This window comes from Anolis carolinensis, chromosome 1 (genome assembly GCF_035594765.1).
Source record: "Anolis carolinensis isolate JA03-04 chromosome 1, rAnoCar3.1.pri, whole genome shotgun sequence".
In the NCBI taxonomy this organism is placed as follows: domain Eukaryota; kingdom Metazoa; phylum Chordata; class Lepidosauria; order Squamata; family Dactyloidae; genus Anolis; species Anolis carolinensis.
Window position 1 is genome coordinate 75,474,189 of NC_085841.1, and position 22,216 is coordinate 75,496,404.

A 22,216-nucleotide genomic window follows, 5' to 3' on the forward strand; every position below is an offset into this window, starting at 1 on the left:
TTAGCACCAAAATATCACAATGTATTGAAAACATTGACTACAAAAATGCATTGGATAATCCAGAACGTTGGATAAGTGAGACTCTACTGTACAATGAAAATGTAAATTGTGTCAATAAAAGCCAGTGTATGTTTGTCATCACTGTAGATTCAAGACCATGAAACCTAGACATGCTAATATTTGTGTGCATACTATGGGAGCCTGATTTTAAAAATCAGGTCAATAAATTTTAATCTGATGAAATCTGTAGTCTGTCTCCTACCATATTGAATTACTTGACCACAAGCTGTCAAACCCAAAGGTCTTCAGGGATAAGAGAGTTTTGTCTGAAGTGTTTGCAGATCATTTTGAGTGGGATCACAGAAGACCAACTATCTACTTATGTTGTGTGGAGAATTTATTTATTTTATTTATTTACATCATTTTTACCCCGCCTTTCTCCCCGGGGGGACTCAAGGTGGCTTACAATAAATAGGCAAAAATTCAATGCCTAAAAACAGTGTACAAAACAACAATTCATATAAAAGCAAATACAAAATAAAATCACATTATATAAAATTTTAAACACATCCAAGATTAAAATCCATTCATCCAAAATCTTCAGCATAAGTCTTGGTGCAGGTCATGTAAAGTCCATATTCTCATTCATTAAAAGCCATGTCTTTAAGGCTTTCCTGAAGCCTAGGAGAGTTGGTATCTGCCATATGTTGCTGGGGAGGGTGTTCCACAGCCGAGGAGCCACCACTGAGAAGGTCCTGTCCCTCGTTCCCACCAGCCGTACCTGTGAGGCTGGTGGGACCGAGAGCAGGGCCTCCCCCAATTATCTAAGAGTTCTAGAAGGCTCATAGAAACCTTTCCTCTTCCTGATTTCAAATGTGTGGGTGGGTATTTCTGTATGTGTATGCATATGTGCATGCACAATATGCACATATATACAAGGAAGAGAATAACAATGAGCATTTCGTCTGCCCAATATAGAGATGGAAGAAAGGAAAAAGAATAAGTTGTGGCATGTCTCTCATGGAAGCACACACTATATATTGAGTTTCCTGAAGATTTTAATTTTGTTATAGTCAGTAAAGGTTTATATGAATTGTTCTGTGGAACAATAAAAAGAATCACTCCTTTGTACTTCTGAAATGTCAGATATCATTGCTAGCCTGAACAAGTGCAGAATTTCAGTATCCATACGGACTAGTCACTAGTAATTATTTCAATAACAGTTGGTAGATATCAGTTCAAAAGAATTCTGATCTCAGTATGTACCACCTACACTCTTTGTTAATTTTTCCATGTCAGAAGTATAGTGTAAATTCATATAATCTGTACCTGCTTTACAGAAAGATAAATGTATTTAGAACTCACTAATATTAAACAGTGCTTTTGAAATAGTGTTTGAGAATAACATTTTCACGCACAATAGAGAAAGCACTAATTATTACAGCAACACTATTTCTTATAAGCAACAATAGGCAATTAGAATGTTAATTGTTTAAAAACACAATTGCAAACAGGATTTGTCATAAAGACATCTTACTGAGTCATGAATAACCACTCATTTAATCTTTTTTATAGTTTTCTCACATTAATTGCAAGGCCACAGAATGCAAAAATTAATTATTTTTTATTCATCAAGAGCATATGATAAATCTTGAACTATAAAATCAGTTAGAATACTTAATATTCAGTGCTATGTTATGTGTAATATTAATAGGATTTGCAGTGAGAAGTATTCTGAGAATCACGCCATGTTTGAATGGGTTCATCACCTGTTTGCCATTGCTCTTAGGAGCTAAATTGGCTTATATGTAATGTGTGCAATAACTCCAAGAACAAAATCTATGTGATTTATATGAAAATGGTTGGTGAGCAGGAAGGAACTTGTGCGCCAGCTGCGACCATACCTCGAGAAGTCAGATCTGACCATGGTGGTCCATGCCTTAGTTACCTCTAGACTGGATTACTGCAATGTGCTCTATGTGGGGCTGCCTTTGAAGACGGCTTGGAAACTACAACTAGTACAACGATCGGCAGCCAGATTTCTAACTGGGGCAGATTACAGGGCGCGCTCAACGCCGCTGTTTAAAGAGCTCCACTGGCTACCATTTATTTTCCGAGCCCAATTCAAGGTGCAGGTTATCACCTACAAAGCCCTTAACGGTTTGAGACCCACCTACCTTCGAGACCGCATTTCCCCCTATGAACCCGCACGACCTCTTCGCTCGTCGGGGGAGGCCCTCCTCTCGCTTCCACCAACTTTGCAGTTGCGGTTGGTGGGGACGAGGGAGAGGGCCTTCTCCGCCGTGGCCCCCCGGCTGTGGAACTCGCTCCCCAGGGAGATTAGGCAGGCCCCTACCCTACTTTCTTTCAGGAAGAGCCTGAAAACTTGGCTATTCCAGAAGGCCTTCGTTGACTGATCCTTGTGGGATCATGTTATTTACCTATTAAGCAGTAGACCCTCTGGATTGTTTTTAGGATTCATTCAGCACTTTAAGTAGTACACCTGCTGTATAATTATCCCTCCCTGATAACTTGATATTGCTTTGCACCTTGGCCTGGATCTTTTGACCCAAATCGGGATTTTAATATTATTGTGTATATTGACTTTTATGACTGTTTTTAATCATGTTGAAGTTTTACTGCTCGGTTTAATGTTTTATCTGATTTGTGCTGTCGTGTCTGGGCATGGCCCCATGTAAGCCGCCCCGAGTCCCTCCGGGGAGATGGGGCGGGATATAAGAATAAAATTATTATTATTATATTATTATTAAGGAAATTAATGGTTTGTATAGACTGTTTATGGACAAATATATTTACATTTTAGGTTATGATTAAAGAAATAGATGCTAAGGATGATGAAATTCCTAACCTAGAAGAGGCTGCTCAGTCATTTTCACAGTATCTTACTTCTGGAGAATCAGCACATATTAAAGCCAAACTGACACAGATCAGAAGGTACTGGGAAGAACTTCGTGACCACACTCAGCATTTGGAAGGTGCAATCAAAGGGAAAGCTACAGTTCAGCAAAAATTTGAGGAAAACTTCACAAAGGTAGACAGTGTAAAGTTTTATCCAAGTTGTTAAAAAGAGAGTTTCAGTTAAACATAGAACTAAAGGTGTAATGAATAATATTTCCCACCATTAGAAAGAAAGTGTTTGCTTCCAGGGGAGGGGAATTAGCTGTGATGACAACGGCAATGACGACGATGATGATGGAGGATTTGGGGATTTTTTGAAAGTTGTGCAGATATACTTTTCTGTAAAAGTTGTGCAAAATTGTGAAAACACTCAATTCAATGTGAAAACACGTTTCATAAAATGTTTTCAGACAATGTCTTAAAATGTAAACAATCATGAAAATAATGGACATAAAATTCTTGCTACTTATATTCTTGCATTTGAAAATGAAATAAGCAACAATTTAGATCTATACATATAGCCAGAGTAAGGGAAATATTATTCAGGTGAAGGTTCTGTTATTTCATCCAAAACCTTAATGCAATTTAATATCATTTTCAGAACCAAACCTCCATTGCTGAAATTATACTAAAAGTATTCAAATATTATGAGATGGACCAATCAACATGACAATACATGTTAGTAGCTGTGTTCTGACATTATGATAATGAATTCACCTTCATTTTTATTTAACTAAAGTTTAATTACAGTGTTACGTCCAATCCCTAAAGTGTGTTTAATACAGTATTAGCTTTGGTTTCTAGAATCATGTCATCTTTTAAATCTATGTTTTAAATTTGTCATATTTTAAATAAACAATCATACACAGGACATAATGTCATGCCAGAATTAGTTCTTTATGTTCAAGAAGGTGGTTCACTGTCACATGTCATTGCCAGGGCTGCAGCAATTCAATGACACATGTCATTGCCAGGGCTGTTAACCCCCCCTCCCCCCACTCGAAACCTGGTTTATTCATGAATTTTAACTGGTTAACCAATTTTTCAGTAAACCAAGGTTTTTTTTTAATCTGACATATTTCAGGGTTATTGTTTTTAACATTTACCCCCCCCCCCCCCGGGCTACGGCCCTGGTCATTGCAAACTGTGGTTTGTTGTCATTTGCAAATACAGCCACTGTGTCTTTAAAATACTGATTTTAATTCCAAATACTGAGAAAATGAGAGTATTCCATCCTATGCAGCCTTTTGTAGGTAAATCCCATTAAATTCAACAGCCTTTCTTACTTTTTTTCTCAGAGTCAGACTGATTAAAATATACCAGTTTCCATCAGTTTCCAGTATGATCAGCAGCTTTTTATACCAGTTCCCAATGTGGTGGTTGTTATTGTTGTCTAGCCCAGTATAAAATTAAAACGGGAACAAAATCTGGAACTTCTTAATCGATCTGGAGCCTTCCTTCCATACTTATTTTTTCATTTTTTTTTCTTTTTTCTTTTGCCAATATAGGAAAAAAGATATATAATCATAACAAAATAAGTCAAAATGGTGTGTGGTAAAAAGTTTAAAAACATTACATGGACAATCATATTGCAATATTTAAAAGATTTTAGTTTAATAAGACAACATTACAGCACATCCTATTTATATTTTGGAATTGTAATACTTTATTTTGTGTCCTAAGTATATCATCACAAGTCTTCAGAAATTTAAAATAAATACATAATGAATAATAATATGTTATGCTTTGAAACCACAGGTGTAGTAGCAAACTTTAAAAATACCTTTTTTTTCTATTTGAAATTGTTAATTTTGTATGAATATTTTCTTTGTGACATGCATTCAGTGCATGTTAAGCAAACATTTGATTAGTGTGACAGGAGAATAGCAATGACACCTATTTAAAGGATTTGTGTTTTTTCTTCATTTCATTGGTTTAGTTCCAGGAAGAGCTGTCCAAATATGAAAGTGAACTGGCAGAGCTTGACACGTTATGCTCTTCATCAGCAGAGACTTACAAGGTTCTCCAAGATCTTATGGTAAATATTTCATTTAAAATTTGCCACTTGGCTATGTTATGTATCAAAGATATTTGGATTATTCAAAATTTGACTCTAGCAAGAAATCTGAGGGACTGTTCAAGAAAGCTATAATCCTATACGTAGCAGCTTTCCTGCTCTGGGAACAAAATAGAAGGTCCATTTGCTTCAGCGAGCAAGTAGGGGAACGAGAAAAAAGACAAAATTCACAAAAACATTATAAAAATACCTAGAGCCAGATCCCTGCTGGTGTTATTTTTTTTAGCCTGGGGTCAAGATGGATTAAAAGGCTTAGCCTACAAGCATTGTTTTGGATGGCTGAAGCCCATACTGTACCATACTTTGTGGCAGTATAGATGGCACATAGAATGTGGAGAAAATGGGAGGTCATGTGAACAGTGTGGCCATTTCCAATCAGAACCAACCCAGCTGTTCAGACATAACCCAAAGCGTGGAACTGCTCCAGTGCTTTAGAGAAGCTTTAGAGTGTTCCCCAAATTTGTCTAATGCAGGACACACATTTAAAGTATTTTGCCCATGTAGGGGTGCCCATGGGAAAGTAAGCATGCCAGCAGATACATTCGAGAGTGGTTTTCCAAAGCTGTTTAACTTTATCAAACTCTGGTCACAAGATAGTCTTTAGAAGCCTTTTTCAAAAAGCCATTAATGTGGCAATGTGAGTGCTCCCTCCTTCATGTGATTTCAGGGGATATCCAAACATGGCAGAAATTAGCATGGAATAAAAATGTGATCCTATTTGTCACATCTCCATAACATGGTAGATGACACTTCACTTTTGAAAATGTCCTATATTCTATAGGTATATCTTGGCTAAAGTAAGAGCATGCTTTGGTTAAGTTTATTCATCTGAAAATGTTGCACTTGATGTAAACATGGCAGTTGGTGATGGTAATTATTTTCTATCATGTGCCCCCACCCCATCTCAATAAACAGGATCTCTCTCAAGTTATAGAAAAAATGAACCAAACATTGTCAACACTGTCATCTGGTTCTCGCAAGATCACAAACAAAGAAAAAGCCATCCATGATGTTTTAATGCTTCACCAGAGACATGAAAACGTTATGAGACAAGCTAAGGATAGACAAGCCTCACTAGAGACTCACTTAGCACAGTGGCAGAGGTGAGAGAGCCATGGGCATTTAATTCAGGTAGAAAAATACCTGCAGATATCTCCCAACTTTTGCTTTAATTGAGTCACAGCGTATTTCTTTCCTCCGCATTTTACTAGGCTGGAGAAGGAGCTTTCCACCTTCTTAACTTGGTTAGAGAGTTGTGAAGCTGCAGCTAAACCTATAGAACAGTATGTTTCTGCTGACAGAGTCAAATTGGAAAGTGAACTACAATTAGTCCAAGTAAGTGTTTTGAGATGGTAACTCAAATATCTATATCAATCAATCTAACTATACTTGTCTAATATATTACTTGGTTGACATTTTGCTTCATTGCAGTTTACAATTATTAAATCAGAAACAACCTATAAAATACTCTGGTATGAATCAATCAATTGTCAAATAATATTAAAACTTTACAGTGTTAAGAACATTAGGAGGCAGAAATAAAATTTAAATAGTTAAAGCAAATAAACAAACAAAGATCTTATCATGGCATCAAAGATGGAAATCTATTTAAAATAAGGAATATGATGATATTTTTGTGTTTATGTACTTGGTTTAAAGGGTGGGAAGCCAGTTTTAAAATTTTCTATGTGTATATGTGTTTCTATGTGTGGAACATGGTGTAGTAGTGAGCGATTTGAAGGGGATATTAAGTAGTTTATATTAATGTTTCTCTTTTTGTTGTTTTCCTCTATTTTGTGTTTGTTTTCATATTGTGTTTTATGTAATATTAGAATGGGGTGCAGTATTTTTCTTCGTTTTGTGTAATATAAAAATAAATAGGTTGTCTCTTGAGAGGGCATTCTATCAATGGTATGCAGGGAATAAGCATTTGTTATAAAGCTATTTTTGACTGTGGTGTCCAGAACAAGAATCCTGGTATCATTTTCTGAGAATGTAAAAAGAAAAAGAAAAGCTTTTTTTTTTTTTTTTTGCGATGTATGATTCTGAACAAGAGTTAAACAATAGGTCAGCTTGCAGTTCATCACTGCCCAGTTTGAATTATTTACTGTCCTGGCATTTAGCACATTATTCCCAATTCCTGGTCCTATTGTCTTGCATTTTGCACAAGCCCCACCCTTTCCTTTACAATTTTATTTGTCCCACTTTTCAGTTTCTTGATGCTTATTGATGTATTTTGATGTTTTTATTGTGTGGTTTATTTATTTTCAATCATTTTGTTGTTATGTGCTTTATTTTTATATCCTGTATATTTGTCTGCCGAGCTTGGTCCACATGTAAGCCACTCGAGATGGAAGTGAGTTATAAGAATAAAGTTATTATTGTTACTATTAAAGTTTTACCTGTTTACCTATATGGTTTCTCACTCCATTAGGATTTACAAGTTGATGTTACATCCCATGCTTCACTATATACCAGTCTGTTGCAGTTAAATGAGTCATTAATTGAAACAAATCCTAATGAAAGTTTGAAGAAATTTAAAAAAGATTTGGAGGAGCTAGATCGAAGATGGAAAATTCTACCTCAGACAGTTAGCAAAAGGTATGTGTTAACTATCACTTAACTATCAGGGAGATGTAGACTATCCAGAACTTGTTCCCATGAAAGACTGCAGGGCAAAGCAAAAAAGAAATCTTCAGATTAGAACCATATTGGATTTAACCTCCTGTTAGCGTTTTAATTTTTTGATTTACTTATGTTTTAATTTTTATAATGTATTTTAATGATGTATTTTATAGTTTTAATTGATTATATGTACTGTTTTTTGTTTTATTATTATGTTCTTGGCATTAAATGTTGCCAACTGTGTAAGCCGCCCTGAGTCCCCCCGGGTGAGAAGGGCGGGGTATAAATTCTGGAAATAAATAAATAAATAATAATTTCATAAGTCATTTCAAACTTATCATAAGAAGTAAACATGTTGTTGTTTCAGCTTTTCCTCCATCCATGGGTTACAAGGAAATACAGTAGTCCCATTGAGATGGAAGTAAGTTTTTTTTAAAAAAAAAAATACAAAATGACTCAAGGTAAAACATTAATGGCTTGTATCTGTTAAATTTAATGTTTTCTAGGATAAGTTTTCTTCATTCTGTTGTTGCTGAACATAAGCAATATGATGAGCTACTTCTGGATTTTTCAGAATGGATTAAACAATTTCTTGGTAAACTACATGCTACATCTGAGATAAATACAGCTGATCAACAACCTGCTTTAAATCACAGCAAGGTAAAATATTATGTTTAGTAAGAAATAGTCTGAATTATATGTTTTAGTAACCAATATTCACCTAAGCTAATTTCTAATTGAAATTTGCTCCATTATCTAGAGAAGGTGAGGGGTCTGGATTTGGTTCATGAGGGATCATGGAGATTTTCCACTTCCCACCATTTTGTGGAAGTCCTCTTCATCCCACTTTAGTCTCCAAGCAGGGACATGAGCAAGGCATGAGAAAAGCCTGCTGCTGGCCAGAAGGATAGCAGAAGTGTCTCCCCATCCTCTTGTATTTCCTATCAGCCATTTTCTAATGGGGATGAAATTGGAGTGAGAAACAAAACTATTTGTTATTTTCAGTCTGAGATTGGATGCAATTAGGATCCAGTCCACAGAAACATCTGTGTACAATACATGGTGAAATAACTGAAGAGTGAGCTGGGTCAGGTGACATTACAAGAGTTGACAGGACTGTTGCTCTTGTCAACCTCTCTGTCCCCCTGGCTTGGTCCTGTGAGGCAATCTGAACCTTGGATCAAACCATTTCTGTACTTTTTAAAACAAAAAGTACATTGTCACTGGTTGATTTCATTCAGTTCTCTATATTTGCTTGGGCTTAGAAGTGCAGGGCACCTACAAAAGTGGAAAAAACACAAATCCCACTATCTTTTACCTAAGAGACCACTTCTTTGGAAATCTCTAGCAGTAGTTGACCTCTGGCAGGAGGATCTAGAACAGTGGTTCTTAACCTGTGGGTCCCCAGGTGTTTTGGCCTTCAATTCCCAGAATTCCTAGCAACTGGTAAACTGGCTGGTTTTCTGGGAGTTGTAGGCCAAAACACCTGGGGACCCAAAGATTGAGAACTGATCTAGAGATTCCAAAAAAAAGTGTTCTCTCTAGGAATTTCTAGGGCCTATATCATTAACCTATTGTCAACTTCCAGCATAGGTTGTCTATGAAGCGCGTAGGGATTCCACAGATCACATTTTAATGAAACGAACTCCAGAAGAAGAATTGCATGTTCAGTTAGTCACCCATTTATCCCCAAGTAATGATACAAAGACCTATCTCCTTCAAGAATAGCTTTAGTTGGCAAGACTGAGGGGACTGCACTTATAATGGTATTGGTTCCTTGGAGACGAAAACAGTAAATTTATTCAGAAAACATTTATCCTCATCATTCACAGAAATTAAAATTATGCTTAAAGAAAAACAAGATGTTTGACTAAAGAGGTTGAACGTGCTTGGATGCATTGGACACATCAGAAAATGAAATAATTTCCTTCTCCCAGATTCAAATCAGAAGTAAAACATTTTCAGATGCATCCATATAAAAAGGCATCCTTCTGGCAGCCCACATTCTCCATTATTGAAATAACAGTCATGAGTGACAATAACATAGCAGTAGAGTGGAAGGAAGGTTTCTTTTTCCTCTCTGGCTCTGTTGTCTTGATCAACTGAGAACTAGACTAAGAACAGTTTTCCAAGGTCTCCTGAAGGATATTCTCTGGCACAGATATGCAATTTGTTTGTGTATGGCAAAGTAAAACACACACACATGAGTAGAAAAAAAAATAATGAGAGAAGCAAATGATATGATTTTTTTTCTGGCAATAGTAAACAAGGTTTGTACATTTAAAAACACATTTAAATACATGGGTTTTTTATTCTTCATCATCTAGGACCACAAAAAGGAAGTAGAAGGAAAGTACAAAGAACTACAGAGTCTAAAGAGTCATGTAGAAAAACTATGCTCTTTCTGCCGGCCAGAAGATCACAGTGTGTTTCAGAATAAGGCTGAAGACTGCCTCCAGCTCTACCAGGAGGCCAGCCAAGTAATCATCAGACGACAAGATGTTCTTCCTCATCTCAAGGCCTTTCTAGAACTCCATTCTGCTGCAGTGCATATGCTTCAGCACTTGAGGCAGACAGTAGAAACCACTGGAAACATAAACAAGTCTAAATCAGAAGTACTAGAGAAGGAGCTGAGTGAAGTTATTCAAGATGTCAACAAACTAGAATCTTCCGCAGCTAGTTTGGATGCATCCCTCACTAAAGCCCAGTATCACCTGAAACATGGAAGCTCAGAGCAAAGGGCTTCTTGCAGGAACATTGCTGACAGTGTCTGCATTGAACTGGAGGCAATCCAGTCTTTGTTGGGGACTAAACAGAGTGAAGCAGAAGCCCTTGGAGTTCTGCATACATCTGTCATGGATCGGAAGGAACATCTCTTAAAATCCATTGAAGACCTTGAAGAAAGGGCCGACAAGGAAGGACTTCAAGAACCAAACCTTCAGGAGGTTCAGCAAAGGTAAAATAAAAGCTATACCTAAATAACAAACAAATCAAAGCTGGTGAAAATGCTTTTCTATTGTTTCTTAACTCTTTCCATTTTTGAAGATTTTTTTTAAAATTCCAAACTACTGTTGTGATAATTATGATAACATCATTTTCATCCTGAACTCATTAGCAATTTCTGTTTCCAGTCACAAGATGTTGTATTCTGTTTTTGTTTTCTTTTTATTTTATAACAATGACAATCCTGTAAGTAAGATGACAACATGTTTACAGTGTCTATATTGATTTACAGATTAAGGATTTTTAATCAGTTGGACGATGAGCTGAATTCACACCAGCATGAACTGAAATGGTTAATGAGCAAAGCAAAGCAAATTGCTCTGAAAGATATAAGCCTTGCTCCAGCAATTGATAAAGAGATCAATTATTTGGAAGCTGCCTGGGAGGACACTAAGAAGCTAATCCAAGAGAGGCAAGTATATATGAATAACATTGTTTTGATTCTGGCCCAAGAGCGGTGTCAGTTACTGGAACTATAAGTAGGGAGTTGTGATTTTCATCCATTAGGACCCCAGAACCCAAAATGGTTCTGATATGATTCTGGACCAAGGGAAGGAAGAACAAGCAATGCCAGCTCACCTGTTCAAGGCAGGCATGGTCTAGCAAGCATGGTTGCAGGTCTCTCAACAGTGCTTGCTGCTGGCAAACAATTTAGTAGGTAGGTAATCCCATGTTTGGGACATATTGTTCAGCACCTTTGACAGGTAATTTAAAGTTGAGAGTAAAATCTGTAGCGCATTCACCATGTCTCTGATTCCAACTGAATGACAAAGTGGTCCACAATTAGCCCCCTATAAGAGACATCAACTCATTTCATATTTCCTCTTTACAGACAGGAACAGTGTTTTATCCTTATTGACCTGATGAGAAATTATCAGATCCTGAAATCCACAGTTACTAAGGCCATAGAAGCTGCCAGCAATGTAGCAGTAACCAAGGCCATGATAAAAGATCAAGAAGATGTGAAATGGGCTTTATCAAAGGTAATTCGCTTTTGTGTTTATTAAAAAAAATATTGCCTCCCTTTATCCTAGAATTTCAATGTGGTATACAAAAATTAATCTCAAGCATTATAATTTATGTACTTCTTCATTTGTAATGTTTGTCTTGAATGGAATCATGCCAGCTCCTGACTTTCCTTTTTTGAGGACATTCCTTTTGGGCCGTGAGTTACTTTCTAATATTTACATTGAAATACACAAAGAAAAGAAGAAATGATTAAACTGAAACTGAGGGGCCATCCAGACAGGTGCTAAAACCTATCCTCCCGCTTCTTCAAGTGGGGCATCCAGATGACGCCCCACAAAAACATGAATGTTTTCGCCACAAAGCAGGTAAACTCTGGTTTGTGGTGAGATAATTTGACTGCTGGAAAAACACAGGTCTTTTCAGAAGGCCCGTGTCTTTCCAGCTGTGGGGGCTGTATAGATGGGACTGGGAATCATGCCACATGACTTTCAGTACCCATCTACACAATCTGTTTTGGGTTTCTTGGGCTCCTCTTCTCTGGAGTTCTTCTGGGTCATACCAATAATGCATCAATTGGGGGGGGGGGGGAATTGCTCCTCCCCCCCCCTCATTGGAGCATCATTGATACCATCCAGGAGAACTCCAGATAAGAGGAAATGGCTGCCAGGTTAATTATTTTACTTTTAAAAGTCTCTTTTAAGGGATTTTCTTTTCTGTCCCACTGCCCTGCTAGAAAGCCCGGCAGGGCATGTGGACAACCCCCTCCCCCCCAAAAACACACACACACACACACACACACTTTCTGGGAGAGGTGTGCGGACTTCAATGCGAGTACAATCGTTTGTTAAAACTTGACTTTCTGGAACCGCCCTGAGATGCTTCTGCTGAAATGTGTGTTATCTCCAGAATTAAACTTATATACAGGCAGTCTCTGGGTTATGAACAAGATAGGTTCTGTACGTGTGTTCTTAAGCTGAATGTTATGTAAGTCGGAACAAGTACATTTAACTCAGCCATTTTTCTTATTTTGGATAGCATATGGAAGGGTTAACATCTCTGTAACATTTGTTTTGCTGTCTGTGCCCTTGTTCTGAAGATTTCACCTCACTTTCTGTCCCTGTGACAATTGGATTTTGAAAACTTCTGCTGCAGTGCATATGCTTCAGCACTTGAGGCAGACAGTAGAAACCACTGGAAACATAAACAAGTCTATAACAGAACTACCCTGTTTCCCCAAAAATAAGACAGTGTCTTATATTAATTTTTGCTCCCAAAGATGTGCTAGGTCTTATTTTCAGGGGATGTCTAATTTTTCCATGAAGAAGAATTCACATTTATTATTGAACCAAAAAAATATACCTTTATTATATACTGTTCAGTAGTTGTCACAAACCAGCATGGCCAGACAAACTGTGAATCGTATCAAGAATTTCTTATTACTACCACTATTTCCATGTACACCACTACGTACATTTATCGATCCTGCATGCTCTGGTGTTCTATTTGGCGGGCATGCTTCCAAACAAAAACTTTGCTAGGTCTTACTTTCGGGGGAGGCCTTATATTTAGCAATTCAGCAAAACATCTACTAGGTCTTATTTTCAGGAGATGTCTTATTTTCAGGGAAACAGGGTACTAGAGAAGAAGTTGAGTGAGATTATTCAAGATGTCAAAAAACTAGAATCTTACACAGCCAGTTTGGATGCATCCCTTACTAAAGCCCAGTATCATCTGAAACATGGAAGTTCTGAGCAAAGGACTTCTTAGAGGAACGTTGGCGTGGAAACAAGGATTTATGATAAAGCTGCCATGTAGACACCTTTTTCCCATGATAACTTTTCCAGGAGTGAGTTTCCCTTCCTAGGGGTAGATTTCCTCTCACTTCCTGTTGCTAAAAATAAAAATTTATTATTTATTATATAATTATATCACCTCTGTTTGTAACGAAGAGTCATATGTAAATTGAATGTTTGTAACTCGGGGACTTCCTGTACATTACTTCATCATAACATACTAATTTCATAGGTTGGCTTCAATTGAGCATCAAACTCCAAGACTTTTGCCTTTTTGTTTTGCCACTTTGGAAAATGAGCTTTGCTGTTCTATACTGTAAGTGAGACTGGCGTCTTTGTATAGCATCCGGGATAGAGTCTGCAGCAGATGACTACTGTGTGCTACCTGGTCAGAGCTTGAAAGCATTACAGCAAACCGCCAGCCAACAATTTGAGGAGTTATAGTCCAAAAGAGCAACTTTTCTAAGCTGTCTGGGTTGGATATTATAGAGGACATGGCCAAACTATCGCAAGTGAGGACATTTGCTGCCACCTAATATACTATATATTTCTTTGCTGCCACCAATTAAAATTATATGTTTCTTTTGTTGCCACCATTTAAATCATATATGCCACCGCTCACCACAGCCAGCACACAGAGAGACCCAAAATTGGAGGGAAACTCTGTCTTATAGAGCCATGGTTAAATAAGCAGACAGGACACCTCCTTATTATGATGAACAGGAAGACACACAAATACTTGAGGTGAAGTAAAAACAGAAATATGTTTATTTGTACTTGAACAGAAAGGTTGCATAATGGTTTCAATAAAATTAACAGGCTTTTCTTTAACAGAGAATGGTTCTTTATCTTGAGTTCCTTAAAAAATATGTTCCCTCACAAATGAATATAAACAGGCTTTTAAACCTTTGAGTCCTCTCTCCCAGAGGCTCTTATCACTAGCACTCTAACCCTTAGAGGCTCACTACAATTCTTAGCACTTCTCCCTGAAGGCTAATATATCTTTTCCCTCAAAGAGGTTTCTCACTAACAGTTCCCAAACTCTTTCTTCCTTCCACTTCAAAACTCCGCTTCCTAACACTTCAGACTCCAAATGCTGTCTGACTAAATCTCTGGCTAAATAGCTCTTACTGTCTCTCTGGCTCCGCCTACCTTTTGTTGCTAAGCAACTCCCTCCAATTTCATCAACCAATCAGACTGCACTTCCAGATATGAAGCTCTCTGATTATTCCTCCCCCTGCTTTGCTTTACCTTTCCAAGCAAGGCCTTGAACTGCCTTTTACGCACCAACCCTGCAAGCCAGGCCAATCCGTTACATTATTTTTAAAAATGTCTTAATGCTCTAAGTACTGAGCTTCATACAACATCTCTCCTGTTGAACATTATTTATTGTGAGTGTGGGAACATGGTAGTTGTTGGGCTCTTTGATTAAAAAGGGTGACTTGACATATCAATGCATCGGTTCAAGGAAATAGGAAACAGCGACAAATTTCAGGACACTCCCTGCAATACTCCCTCTCTCAGATAACACGAGGAATGCTGTAAAATATTTTTTACATGAAATATTTTGCACAAATACATGCACAGTGTGTGTTGTGTATTCTCTTAAAAACAAATGTTGTTTCCTGCAAAAACTGTATAGAGGTTGTACAAAATGAGATGTTTACACAACTAATTTTTTCACCAAAAGACCAAAGTGTGAAAAGTAATTGTAACACATCCAAGCCCCTGTATTATTGCCAAGCAGAGAGAAAAAACTAAATTAAACTAACTCTGTGATGTAAGAATGAAGGAAATAAAGTTCTACATCCTTATTCCTATGGGTGTCTTCAAATTTAGTGAGACTTACTTCCCAGTAAGCGTGCTTAGAATGGCAGCCTATAAAAGTGATTGGGCATGAGTCCCCTTCGGGGAGAGAAAGGTGGGGTATAAATGGGGCAAATAAATAAATAAATAAATAAATAAATAAATAAATAAATAAATAAAGGCTGGAGAGCTTGTTTTCAGTTGTATCTAACAAGATTGTGTTTCTTTTCACAGCACGAAGCAGCCAGGAATGAGCTCAATGACAGACAGTCAGAGCTGGATGCTTTCAGTAACAAGGGAAAACATTTGCTAGCAGAGCTCAAGAAGATTCCGAATTGTGATTCACAGCTGATCAAGATGGATATGGACAGTACTGTGGACAAATGGTTAGATGTAAGCATTACATTTAATAAGGGCCCTCTCATTGCAGCCCTGAGGAGAAATCTGACTGTACTATTTGAGCTTTCCCCCCATTACTAACACAGTGTCTTTCAAAGTACAGTACAGACAAAACACAGATGGCATTATCAGGAAGGTGTCTTGTCTTTGTAGTCAACATGATCTAATGAATTTGTTAATAACAACTGACTAAAACTCATACGATTAATCAACTGATAGGTCTTTAATTAGCTCACAGTCTTAATTGCTTTCTTTCATTTCATAACAGGTTTCAGACAAGCTTGAAGACAGCATAGAGAAGCTGAGAGTTAGTGTATCTCTGTGGGAAGATGTGCTGAGAGTTGGAGATGACATTGACGGGTGGTGTAGTAATTCCTCTTCTCAGATGAATGACATCCTAAGCAATTTGACCAACTGCCAGCAAACTGAGTCATTCTTAGAAGACTTTCAGGTATTTGGTGCAGTAAATGTATGTGTATCCTTTCAAGACACTTGCTTACTTATAGCAACCTCTGAATCCCATAGAGTTTTCTTAGGTAAGAGCTACTCAGAAGTGATTTGCCATTGCTTTCCTTTAAAGATAGCTTTCAGCACCTGGCCTGATTCCATTTAGCTTTCAATATAGGATCTGGTATCCTCAAAATATTTAAACTTTTGTGCAGTAAATACATTCAATAAATCCATAGCATTTTCAAGTACTAAATGATGTTAATGGACCACATAGTGGTAGAAAGAGGTATTCCACTTCCTCAACTGGATCTCAGACCAGCATTGTTACTTTCCCTACAGGTCTCTACAGAATGATCGGGGGGGGGTGGAGGGAGGAGAAGAGATATTGTTTTATCTATTTCGCATGTGTAACTCTTCAGTAACACTGTGATTGCTGAAGGGGAGCCCATACATTGAGGGATCCCATATGAACTAAAGGAAGCCATTGTCTCATTTGGAAGGTATCAAATAGTGTGTTTATGGATGTCACTAAATATATTAGGATAACATTCTCCTATATGCTCTTTTACAGTCTCAAATTAAACACAAAGAGCAAGGCTTGGAGCAAATCAGTTCAAAAATATCTGAACTTAAGCAGTTGGTAAATACAGAAGAACTTCCAATGAACCTTCAGGTAAGATACAGTTTCTGTGTTCTGGTTATGTTGCTCTAAGGGCACTTCCTGATAGCCCCAAAATCTGTGCTAAAGCAGGATTTAAAAACCTGCTTTACTCTGATTCCCATCCCCACTCCCCCCAAAAAATCCCGGGCTTTCCTGGAGGGACGGGTGGCAACATGCCATCCTAATTACAGTCAGGAAGACCCAGATCTAATGGGGTATCTAATTAATTCCGACAAACTAGGGAAACCCTCATTTCTTCTTAATTAATTGGGTTTTGCTGGAGGCATCATTTGGACCTGTCTGGATGGACCCACAGTCTAACAGAGAACTTCAGATTCATTCAGTCCTATTTTTGGGAAGTTAGTTTTTAGTCAATCTGTCAGATAATAATAATAATAATAATAATAATAATAATAATAATAATAATAATAATAATAATACTTTATTTTTCTATCCCGCCACCATCTCCCCGAAGGGACTTGGGGCGGCTAACATGGGGCAATGCCCAAAACAAAAGCAGAATAAAACAATTACAATGAATATCAAAACAAAAACAATGATAACATTAATCAAATAAAATAAACAATTTAACATTTTAAATACAATAAAACACATAAAACCAGAAAAAATGGGTAATGATACAACACAACATCAACCACTAAAGATAAAAGGAGTCGGGCATATAAAAAACACAATATCCAAAGCTTTTAATAAAGTACATAATCAAGTGTCAGAGAGTTAACTGGGGTAATATGGGATAAGGTAAGGTAGGAAGGAAGTGTTAAGAAGTAATGTCTTGGTAAAAGGGTCTATCATGTTGGTGATTGTTCAAATGCACACTGAAATAGCCATGTCTTCAGCTGTTTGATAAAGGCAGATGCATTTGTAAATCAGAGAAGGTAAAGGGACAATTAACTTAAGTTTTAAAAAAAACTCTATCATGTAATCTAGCTATTCATTTTATCATTATGTTAACATTAGAATTAAATTAAGCTGTAGATTTTATACCACTTAAGAGGGATGTGTATCTTTGTCTGTTTTTAGTTTTTAGAAGCCGATTTAAGGAAAAAGCTGATGTATGCTAAAGAAATGTGCGAGACAGCAAAAGACACAGTGAAAGACTACAATTCCCAGACACTGCAGTTACATAACTTTGTAACACAGATGGAAGATTGGCTTACCAAAATGGAAGAATCACTTTTAAACTGCATTCATAGGCAGGAACTCTCAGGGCTAAGTAGAGTCAAGGTGGGTGTCAGGAAAACAGTTTAATATTTTGAACATCATATTCATTAAATTCTGTTGTGATGATCCATCATTGTCAGATATGAATGTATTTGTGCAGCACCCCAGAATAATGTCCAGGATCATTGGAGTAGACTTTATTCAGGGAGTTTTATGAGCAAATTTCCTAAAGAAAGTTCTTCCACCATTTCCCTTTCAAGATTAACTGACTTTTAAACAAGATATACAGAATTAAATAAAGACAAAATAAAAGTTGACAGCAAGTTAAAAGGCAGGGAATGAGTGGGACAAAGTAAGCTCCAAAGATGGGTCAAAATTGCCCAAGTAAAGAGAAAAAACAGAAATTAGGTTTCCTCAATGCAGAAAGCAGCAACAACTCCCAACTGATTTTTTTTTGTAAATATACAAAATATTGCAGACAACATTACTACAACAATACTATATTCTGAGAAAAAAGATTTTCCACTAAGATGAAAGTGCTTTCTGATTCTCTGTGCACAGAATTGTTCTGTCCTCAGATGTGTATGATTTTCCTTAGGACAGAAGAAATTCACACAGAGGAAACAAGAAAATATCCCATATGTACTCGAGTCTAGTGTGCCATTGAATCGAATGTGCACCTCAATTTTCAAAACCCTGAAACTGAAACCTAAAAAAGTATTTGCTGTTGAATGTAGTGCACCGCGGCATAAAGTTAACTTTGTAATTTGGCCAAGAAAGGTGTGCATTACAGTGGCTGCATGCTTATAATTCCTTCTATAAACACAAAAGTGTTAAATACCACAGCTTTCAGCAATGAAAAAGAAAGCCTTGAGGTTCATCTATGATGTGGAATGAATCCACTTTAACTACCCTGGCTCAATTCTATGGGGTCGCGGGGGCTGCCAAAGAATGCTGATGCCTCACCAAACTGAAAATCCCAGCATTACATAGCATTGAGCCATGGAAATTATAGATCACCTCCTTCAAATAGAAGCTCCAGGTGTTCCTGAAGTATCTTCTCCTTTTGTTTTGGCTCAGCACTAAGATTACCATATTAAGTGAATCTAATATGCACCTTAATTTTGGGAAGGTAATTTAGCTGAAAAAAGGTGAGCATTCGATTTAAGTAAATATGGTACTTTCATTTGAACAGTATTACTTTTAAAAGTATTAAAGGTCTTTCATTTAGCTCAGAAGATGTGATCCATTGTCTATGTCTCATGCAGCATCATTGGTGCTTACCTTGCTTTTCTTTTCCTATACATTTTGTGGTGCCCTGGGGAGGGTGCATCTATTGAATGCTTTGATAGTGTGTTCCTTTGTGTGAGCAGGTTAGTCTGGATGGCCTTTTGTGGTCTTTTCCAACTCAACCTGTGCTATACTCTATTCACACTAGCTAATAGTTGTGATTATGCCTGTTTTTGTATTTTTCTGGCCTAGAAATACACAGTTTAGAATCTTCAAGAGCATCTTAAATTGAAGTAGCCTATCACAGAAGATTTTACTCCAAACTGTAGGGTATTCCAAACTTTGATTCTTGGTTCCAGATAATGTGAAGTATGCATAGGGTTGCACATTCATTTCCAGAAAACATCACATAGTCAATTAGAAGAAGTCATTAAACACAATTGCCTATAATTTGGGGATTGTATTGTGCAGTGTTCCTGAAAAGTTTGAAACGAGCACTTTCACATTTTTTAAAAAGTCCTCATCTTCAAAATATTTTATTGAGCAAATATTTAGACAAGAGTGGGACTGTATGGGATGTTTTCATTGGTGACCCCTTTTAAAGGTGTGAAGGGATGGGGACTGGGTGGAATGAAAAGAAAAGAAACCTAAGATTGTAACAATGTGGGGTGGATTTCAGTTGCAAGCCAGTAGTATGGAAGCCAAATCTCTTTAATAAAGAATACATGTCACCCATAATATATCTCTTCTTTTAATGTGTACATTTGTTCTTTAGGGGATACAAAAAGAACTTCAGCAACAGCAAAGCCAGTTTGATTCTACTCAGGAAATCCTTAATGGTCTCTGCCGCAAATATCCATCTGTAGAGCTGGAGACCATTGGGGGCACTATCACCTCACTGATGAAAAAGTATGAGACCGTGAATCAGTTAAGTTTGAAAACACAGGCTTCTATGCAAGAGTCCCTGGAAAAACACTTCCAACGTGAGTCCTCATGACTGTTAATATATGAGCCATTCAGACCACAGGAATGTATGAAATTACTTTGAGATGATTATGCCAGCCGTGGTTGGTGAAAGGTTTCCATTGACAACACAAACATATTTAAATCACAGTGTTTCATAAAGGTTTCTGTTGCCAAAAGCCAGTTTTGAAGGTTGTAAACAGCTGGCTTTCAGGGATCCCCAAGCTTTTTGGAGTGCATTTGGAATTCTAAAAAAATATCTAGACACCACAGCAAATTGCGAAGCATGGCAGAACACAAAATGCTGAGGATGTTACCCACTTCCTTTTTCTGTGTACATATTTGTGTTTGTGCTCTCTCTATCCTCACTGGATACTTGATGTCCCCCTTCCTCTTTCCCTCTTTCCTCCTCATTTGATCTCCCCCCCCCCCATTTACCTCCCTCCCTTTCTTTATCATTCTCTTATTTCCTCTTCCTAGGCTCTTTGGCAGGCTGCTTTCTGTTCTCTCATATCTCAATTTCATTCAGTTGCCATCAAGAACCCCTAGGGCTAGCTGGACTTCCAGGTCAACATTTATCTATCCCTCAGCTTTTGTTTAGTGCCAGCTTTGTCGGAAATATGGGATTTTCATGGTCACATTGGTTCTCCACTCCTTTCCCAACTCCAGGTTGAACTCAACAATACCCAAACATTATGGGATGTTCCTAAAACTACTTGACCACCATGGGGCAAATTTTGTTGCCAAGAGTTCCTCAGTTTTTTCCAGCGGAATGCCCGCTAGGCAAAGAGTTGGAGTTAGACCTAGGTCAGTTATAGTTATGTACACACACATACATAATATGGTAATTCCTATATGTAAATTCATTGAAATTAACATCAGAATATTTGACAACAACAAATGAAAAATAAAGAATCAGAATACAGTGGGTCCTGATTCTTTATTTTTTATTTATTGTTGTCAAAATATTCCAATGTTAAAGTGAATGGTTAAATCTTGGTTAAAAACCATGAGGGGCACTCTTGGACGCTGCTGTCCTACAACATTTTTAAGAACAGCATTCACACACAGTTTGCAGCTTCATAGAATGAACACATGTGCTTGTAAGGGTGGGAAGACTGAGATAAATGCCAGTGCACTCAGACGTCCTCTGCAAGCTCCTGCAATCTGAACCCATGCACTTCTGAGACTGACAGGGAGATGTGAACATATTCATGGGTTGTTGTTTGTTTTCTGGGCTGTAGGGCCATGTTCTAGAAGTATTCTCTCTTGACGTTTCGCCCACATCTATGGCAGGCATCCTCAGAGGTTGTGAGATATGGAGAAACAAAGCAAGGAAGGTTTATATATATCTGTGGGAAGTCCAGGGTGAGGGAAGAACTCTTGTCAGTTGGAGGCCAGCGTAAATGTTGCAGTTAATCACCCTAATTTGCATTGAATGGCTACATCTACTAGCTACTAGCATTCTTTGTTAACTGCCCCTAGTTCCCATGTCTAAAGTGTTGCTTCTTATTTACTGTTCTGATTTTTGAGTTTTTTAATACTGGTAGCCAGATTTTGTTCATTTTCATGGTTTCCTCCTTTCTGTTGAAGTTGTCCACATATTTGTGAATTTTAATGGCTTCTCTGTGTAGTCTGACATGATAGTTGTTGGAGTGGTCAAGCATTTCTGTGTTCTCAAATAATATACTGTGTCCAGGTTGGTTCATCAGGTGCTCTGCTATTGCTGATTTCTCTGGTTGAGTTAGTCTGCAGTGCCTTTCATGTTCTTTGACTTGTGTTTGGGCGCTGCATTTGGTGGTCCCTATGTAGACTTGTCCACAGCTGCATGGTATACGTTAGACTCCTACAGAGGTGAGAGGATCCCTCTTGTCCTTCGCTGACCGTAGCATTTGTTGGATTTTCTTTGTGGGTCTGTAGATGGTTTGTAGGTTGTTCTTCTTCATCAGTTTGCCTATGCGGTCAGTGGTTCCCTTGATGTATGGTAAGAACACCTTTCCTCTGGGTGGATCTTTGTCTTTACTCTCATGGCTTGTTGTTGGCCTTGCAGCTCTTCTGATGTTCATGGGTCTGATATTCATGGGTCTTTCTGCAGGCCTTGCAAAATAACATGCTTTCTTGGGAGGCTGGCAAAAG

The 22,216-nt window shown here is 37.6% G+C and overlaps 1 protein-coding gene across 19 annotated transcripts in view; it reads left to right on the forward strand.

Moving 5' to 3' along the window:
* Positions 1–22,216, forward strand: part of syne1 (spectrin repeat containing nuclear envelope protein 1) — a 371,674-nt gene that overhangs the window by 146,983 nt on the left and 202,475 nt on the right. For all 19 annotated transcript variants that reach the window (XM_062977242.1, XM_062977181.1, XM_062977206.1 and 16 more), the window contains 14 exons: positions 2,825–3,052; positions 4,859–4,957; positions 5,912–6,099; positions 6,208–6,331; positions 7,431–7,597; positions 8,128–8,281; positions 9,949–10,577; positions 10,857–11,040; positions 11,461–11,607; positions 15,427–15,585; positions 15,860–16,042; positions 16,613–16,714; positions 17,747–17,950; positions 19,893–20,100. In XM_062977242.1, the coding sequence (XP_062833312.1) occupies positions 2,825–3,052; positions 4,859–4,957; positions 5,912–6,099; positions 6,208–6,331; positions 7,431–7,597; positions 8,128–8,281; positions 9,949–10,577; positions 10,857–11,040; positions 11,461–11,607; positions 15,427–15,585; positions 15,860–16,042; positions 16,613–16,714; positions 17,747–17,950; positions 19,893–20,100 (2,776 nt within the window). The remainder of the gene's footprint in view (positions 1–2,824; positions 3,053–4,858; positions 4,958–5,911; positions 6,100–6,207; positions 6,332–7,430; positions 7,598–8,127; positions 8,282–9,948; positions 10,578–10,856; positions 11,041–11,460; positions 11,608–15,426; positions 15,586–15,859; positions 16,043–16,612; positions 16,715–17,746; positions 17,951–19,892; positions 20,101–22,216) is intronic.